Source organism: Malus domestica, chromosome 12, assembly GCF_042453785.1.
Source record: "Malus domestica chromosome 12, GDT2T_hap1".
NCBI classification, from domain to species: Eukaryota; Viridiplantae; Streptophyta; class Magnoliopsida; order Rosales; family Rosaceae; genus Malus; species Malus domestica.
The window spans coordinates 15146335-15153490 of NC_091672.1; the positions used below are offsets into that span (position 1 = coordinate 15146335).

General features: G+C 35.8%; 1 protein-coding gene across 1 annotated transcript; it reads right to left on the minus strand.

Annotated features, from left to right (window-relative positions):
• Positions 1-961: 961 nt before the first annotated feature.
• On the minus strand, positions 962-3954 carry LOC103423316 (probable glycosyltransferase At5g03795). The gene is made up of 4 exons (XM_008361385.4): positions 3443-3954; positions 2486-2694; positions 1922-2270; positions 962-1825 (listed from the first exon to the last, which is right to left on the minus strand). The coding sequence occupies exons 1-4, from the start codon at positions 3833-3835 to the stop codon at positions 1157-1159; spliced, it is 1620 nt and encodes a 539-aa protein (XP_008359607.1). The 5' UTR covers positions 3836-3954; the 3' UTR covers positions 962-1156.
• Between the last annotated feature and the right edge of the window lie 3202 nt (positions 3955-7156).

Below are 7156 nucleotides of genomic sequence, written 5' to 3' on the forward strand. Positions count from 1 at the left end.
GGGACCACTTTTATCGATTTGAAATGTTAGGGACCAAAGTGATGAGTTAAGCAAATCTCAGAGACCATTTTGCCTATTTAGCCTTAAGATATAAAGAGAATGTGTGCTAGGTAAATTACAAGATTGACAAGCAAAGCAGATGGTGACCCGGTTCAGCCTCGCTACACAAAAAGGTAAAGGGTTCAGATGGGAGTAATTGAGTGCATGTTGTCCCGGTTAGTGTCAATCTAGCATAGGCAACCCTCTTCCTCCCGAAAAACAACTAAGTCTAGACCTCAGACTCTCCCTCCTATCTTAACTTATTTCCTTCCCCATCGCTCTCTTGTGGGACGATGATTAACATAACTTAGTAATTCAGTATCCAATAAAATCAAGTTTAGACAAAATGTAAATTAAAATTTGCTTGTTTATTGATGTAGGAAAAACATGGGAGTCAACTATTGTTGATACAATTCAGAGTAAAGAAACAATTCAAAATCAGGCCTGCTTCAGGATGGGAAATCAATATGGCATTGGTATGAACTTCTGGGGTTGGGCTCCTTGAGCAACTTTCTTCCAAGGTGTCACACTATTATTCTCTTATGACCATTCTTGGTGTAATAATGGGAGACTTCTAACCACTTGGACTCGCAGGTGACGTCAGGATATTTAGGAGACTACTATCGGGAAAGCGTACATATGAAGAATAATACAATTAAACCGTAAACCGTTGTAATATTGGCAAATGTTTACCGTTAGAAAAATGACGAAACATCTTCAAAGTCTGAACACATTGTGTCAAAGCCTCCTTAATGAAAGTCCAGAGTGCGTCACAAATTCAGAGATTAGGATATTAAGAGGAAATGCAAAGACAATTCATAGATACAATTACTTAAAATTGCCATGAAGTGATCAAATCTACTCTTTGTCTGTCATGGTAGACGTCAACCTGTCATCAAAGAATTATTATTTACAAGAATGGTACTTGCCCAAAACAATGGATTTATTTTACTCCGTGCGCTTGCATTATTGTGTTCTTAGAAAAACCTAGAGAACGTAATTTATTTTTTCACTTGTTACACAATTGGACACCACCCCCCTCAACAAACAAAAAGAAAAGAATTCGATCACCTATGAACAAGAAAATCACAATTTTAAACACCAAACTCAAAAGGGCTTATTGATCATCATGTACTCTTACATTCAATCTTCTTAGCCATATAGAATGGAGGATCATGTGAAAAACATCGAATCGCTTCGGCGGAGAATTGACCTCAAAATGTTTCCTTACTTGTAACACTCTCCTCTGCATTCTCACATACTGCCTTGATGATATGCTCGTTAGTATTTTCTTCAAATTGGGAATGTCACTTACCGAAACCTCGACGGAGAATGACTTCCAATTCAAAATATCGCTGAATGGGGGCACGTAATGGTCTGAGATGAGCACCGGGACGCATCCGGTGTAAATTGCCTCCACCACCCTTGGGCTTGCAACTTCATACCCACTTGGGCAAAGGCAGAACCTGCTTTGTCGCATCATGTTGTAGTACGAAACACCCTTTGGAAGGTACTGATGGACTCGCATGTCTGGATCCTTGTTCTCCCAATGCTCTAGCAGAATAGGCCTAATAGGACCGTGAACTCCTCCAGCAAAGAAAGCGAGGTTGGAGCGTAGCCTTGGAGAAGGCCCGCCAAGGAAGCCGTGAGTGTCGCCTGTTTGAAGATTGATTTCTGGAAAGGACACATCCTTTGACGGGTTGAACCCTTCTGAGGTATTGGCATTGCATAAGGCACGAATGGAGTTTTTGCGAAGATGGGGATTGGAATTTGAAGTTTCGGGCCCCTAGAATCCAAGTAATCAAATTAGAACAAATTCATGAAATATGGGATTTTATTGCAATGCGATAGTAAAGGATATAAGGTGGTAAGAGAACCATACCCAATCATGGCAAGCAAGCATAAAATGGTCAGCTCCAAGGCTTCGGTTCCAGTAGGGATATTTTTCAGAGACAATATTGACATAATCTCTCACTGTTTGTCTAATTGGACTGAAGTCATGCGAGTCGCGCACATAGACAAAACGGACCAACATTGTCACGCTGAAGGGTAGAAAATAAACATGTGCTTTCTCCGGATCTCGAGTCCGAAATTGTTTATTCACCTCAATTTGATGTATAAAGTTCCCCTCCATGGAGTATATACTCTTGCAAGGGCCATTATGAAACAATGGGGGTTCACCTTCTGCATAAACAAAGACCTTGAACTTTTCTTCCATTTCCAAATAGCTCCTGAAATTTCATATGGGAAGTACCACTGAGATAACATGTCCAAAATAATAGCAATGATCATACCATTGTACAATTTGTGTTACATCTTTAGGTAGCAAATTTATTCCATAACATGGATGAAATTTTGAACCAATGAAATACCAAATTGACCTTTAGAATTGTAACTTGCAAGTTGAAACTAATTCATTATAAACATTATTGAAGTAGGTACATACGAGTGAAAGGCATTAGCATTCCAATACATTGGACCATTAGGAATGTAATCGACATCATGTGTTTGATTTCCAAATTTAGCTTCTCTTATGGCAGCTCGAGCTCTTCTAAGGCGGGCCTCCAACAACCCTAAATTTGTATTCTTTCTTTGTCGTTTTTCCATGATAGAAGCATAAGTTTCATTCCTCGAGTCATCTCTGTTTGTCACATTCTGTAAAAAAAAAAAAAAAAAAAAAAAAATGAATTGTCAGATTGACTAACACGCAACTCTTACTCAAATCAATAAATAATCAACACTCTTTCAATTAAAATCTGAAGAAGAATCAAATTGTTGCTTCGACAGAGCATGTGACACATTACTAAGTTTGGAACATATACCACACATATGGTCCATATTACCTGGGATACTATTTAATTAGTGGACACTAAACAAGTAACAATAGTAGATGCAAAAGCACAGAGAGTGCAGCATAGAGATTAAGCACCTAATTAATTCTTTTGTTTTTTCACTATTTTAATATCAATTACTTCATTCCGAAAAATACCACAGAGGTGATGAGGAAAAGGGACATTAACTGTGACAGCAAGATTTTTATTACATAATACCGACCGCAACTATATTATTTTTCCTCTGAAAAAAACGTGAAGTAAATTTAATAAAATTTTGATGTCAAAGATTCTTTTCTTAGACTTGTGGGTCAACAGATCAGCCACCCAAAAATTACAGAACAGAAAGTATGGAACAATTCTTTTACTTCAAAATAAATAAATAAAATCTAGGTTCTTAATTTTTTTTTGTGATTTAATTTGTTAAGAGCTTAATTAATTTAACTTTCCCACCCGATAAGCCTAAAAAAGATGGCAAGAACAAGCAAGCAATTAAAAATAATCCAAAAAAATTAAAGCATGAAATATAGGAAAAGAAATTTTAACATGCATGAAAAGGATGAAGGACTTACGGGTTGTTGAAGAGTTGGCAAAGCTTCTGCTTCATCTTCAATGGCGATCGGAGGCGACGAGGATCGATTTTGTACGGAGTCGTCGGAGTGAGCTTCTTCTATGCTGTTCATATCGAGAACAGCCACCGTCGATCTCAACCCCAAAACGTCGTCATTCGAATCACTACTACTAGGACTAGTGGCAGTTAAATTTAAACTAGGAGAAGCAGAGGGGGAGATAGTAACCCAATTGGCGGTGTTCGGACCCAGCACAGAAATCAACCCGAAAACCACAACCAGCGGAACCACAAACAACAGAACCGCAATCGACGAGGACGACGACCACCATGCACGCTGATGAGTGCTGCTGGAATTACTAATCGCAGCCAGATTTTTACTGCTTGTCCCCATCATCCAGAGAGCTAGATAGACAGCTAGAGAGCTCTAGCTGTCTGTTTCGTTGCTGAGAAAAGGGAGAGAGATTTTGGATGGTTTTTGAGAGAGAGAGAGGAAGGGACAGTTTAACATTTGGTAATAGATGGTTACGCTCATATTCTTCCCTCTACTTCCGAGTTTCTCATGCAACTTTTCTCTTTTCCGATTCTGCCCTTTCAACTTTTTTTTTTCTTTCCTTTTTTTGTTTTTCTTTTTTGGCTGGCTAATAATATTCTTTTTCTACTACCAACCACCGAACACCCTAACTTTATTTAATTTCCAGCAATTAATTCTGCCACCTTTCGTAGCACAATTACCACACTCGCCGTTTGCTTGCTGCACCCGCGAGGCACGAAATTTACTATATCGGTGCTGATTAAGAATTCTCTGACAATCAAGTCGTGAAGCTCTCAAAGCAGTGTGTTTATAGCGGTGTGAAATTGTTGAACGCCTTGGTTATGGTACGTAGGAAAGGTATATATATATATATATATATAGTGGTATGAAGGGTCCTTGTTTAATTAGGAATTGTAAACATGCTTGTTTGAAATTAACTGTAAAATCAAGAGGAAACCTTAGCTTAGTAGGTTAATCGTTTCATACTTAACCTTTTTGGTTCTCGATCTTTCCTAAATGCAAGTGGATTTGATCCGAAATTGTTAAGTTTCAATAGATTTACATCAAATAACTTTCATGTATACACTTAACAGTTTTGAATTATGAAGATTTATCTAATACAAAGTAAGTCGTTTATAAACTAACCAAACGCAAATCCAAACATACCGAAATATTGGGAACTAGTAAACACACGGACACGGTATTATAGACATACTACTGTTTTATCAGATGCGCATACAGGCCTATGGCAATGGACTTTTTTATTGACTTGCTTTTTTTTTTTTTTTTTTTTTTGAAGTTTTACTTAGAAATATTGGGACACTAGTAAACATATGGACACGGTATTATATACATACTAGTCTCTTATCACATACGCATACATGCCTATGGCAATGGGCTTTTTTATTTAGGAAAACTAACGAAAGATAAAAAAAAATTACTTTTAATGAAAAAAGACAAATAAAGGGGTAATGAATAGTACCAGAGAAATGTATAAATGTGGTTTTTCGTTAAAAGTGAACAGTACCGGTGTTTCATTAAAACTCCCTTTTTATTTTCTTACTTTGTTTTTTTTAAGTTTTACTTATTTTAGATATTATTTCTTTTTTATTAAAATATGTTTTGAAAAATAATGAACTTAACCACTCACCAGTCCTATTACTTTTTTTTTTTTTGTAATTTTCTTTTTTAAATCCTAATGGGAAAAAGATAATTTGGATATTATTAACACTTTGCTTATTTTTTGCCATATTTTTATGTTTACCTACTCCAAAAAGGAATATGAGGACATAATTAGTAAATACACACATAATAACACACGTAATACTACTTTTTGTTATGAAATGTATGTGTATTCATGTTTTCGGAACGTGACAAAGGAGAATAAATTATATGAAATGAGTTCATTATCATTGTCAGATCTCAATTTTATAATTTTGCTAAACAAATGATATTATCCATACTAAGGGGGTGGGGGAGTGTGCTAAGTCTAACAATAAGGGGGTGGGGGAGTGTGCTAAGTCTAACAATAAGCTAACAATTATCTACACTTTGTTTTGTGCAAATTGTTCTCTACATAATCTTGGTCATTGTATTATTGAATCGAAACAACACATGACGTGCAATCTGTTTAATGTAAGTTAATTTGGTGACAAAAGCATTAATACGTGTGATTTTATTTTGTGAACTATTATTGGCACTACAAAGCCTCATTTATACACTTCTTACAATTGTATTTATCTTTAAATATGAAAAGTTTGAAGTGTAAAATAAAAATTTTGGAATGTCAATAATATATTTTTTTAATTTCCTTTTTTATTAACTATAAAACAAAATAAAAGAAAAGGCCAGGGACCAACCAAGTAATTTGGCCTATAATATTGATCTTGCTGCAAATGTGTAACAATGACCCTTGACGTACTTTTGTATACATCTGTTTCGTCGGGTAGGCAATGAGAGCACGCCAAGTCAATCTGTGGTGCTGATCCTGATTCCCAAAGCCAAATTAGGCCAAAGCGCAACCGCATGGAATCGACGTAAGCCTTAACTTGTACATTAGTGAAGAACACGACATCGTTCCCTGGTTGTCGTCCCCCGTGTCTTGTTGCTAATTAATTTAGTCGGCCAAAAAACCCCCAAAAAACCCGCTTTGTCTGTTGCTTTGTTGCTACTCGTCATGTATAATGAACAGATGATGAAAGTGAATTCAAAATGAATAAAAACATTTTATTAGTAAAAGTGTTTTTTAGTTTTAAAGGGATTTAAAGTGCTTTTGAAAGAAACACTAATTTTCTTGCGAGAAACATTTTTTTTTTTTAAATTTATTTGTATTTATACTAAGAATTGGTTTTAAAAGCACCAACATCAGAAACACTTTCAATCTAACTCATATATAACAAGCAATGAGAGCGTAAAAGCAATAGTGCTAGCGTGCATCAACTCTGTTCAGTTTCACGCGTTTGCCAATGACGAAAAGAGTGTATTCACACCGTGAAATTGCAAAGAACTTGAGAGTGAGGAGATAGTGGGGAGGAAGACTGCTTACTAGACTCTCTAGTCTCCATAACGTGGCAGAGAAGATAACAAGGACACAAATGCTCTTACATACATTAGGTAAAAACCTTGACATAGTCAATCTCACAATTTCCTTCAGAGGAAAATAAAAGGAGCCCCACAATTTTAGGTTTGTTTCGTTCATTGGATGAAGGAAACTACATTTCCTCGTTCAAAGTGTTTAAAGTATCAGACACTTTTCTAACACCATCGTATTAATCTCGTTTGTTAATAAATATTTGGGAAACAAAAATGATAAAAAAAATTATAGTGTTTGAGTTTTTCTTATGGCTAAATTATATTTTTTACCATATTTAGCTCAATTTTTTCTTCCTAATCAATCAACAAGTGTAGTCAATGAGAGGTGCTAAAAGAAGAGGTCAACCACTGAGTTGTTGCAGTTGTAGCTCCCAGGCGATATAGGAACTGTTGTAAAATCAACTGTATGTGTGTAGTGGAACATAAAATAAATAAAATACAATATTTATGAGGTTCGGCAAGTGTGCCTACGTCCTTGGAGCAGCAGTAATATTTTCTTTCATTATGTGAAATAATAGGAGTACAAAGATAACTTTCATTATTTTTTGTCTTCTCTCTAGCCTAACTCATTGGTATTTTATTATGTATCTC

Excerpts from the sequence above, each read along its gene's own strand:
- LOC103423316 (XM_008361385.4), bottom strand. The coding sequence starts at position 3,835 with ATGATGGGGACAAGCAGTAAAAATCTGGCTGCGATTAGTAATTCCAGC. Across the intron at positions 2,695-3,442 it reads TGCCAACTCTTCAACAACCC|AATGTGACAAACAGAGATGA; the intron begins GTAAGTCCTTCA and ends TTTTTTTTACAG. Across the intron at positions 2,271-2,485 it reads AATGCTAATGCCTTTCACTC|GAGCTATTTGGAAATGGAAG; the intron begins GTATGTACCTAC and ends ATGAAATTTCAG.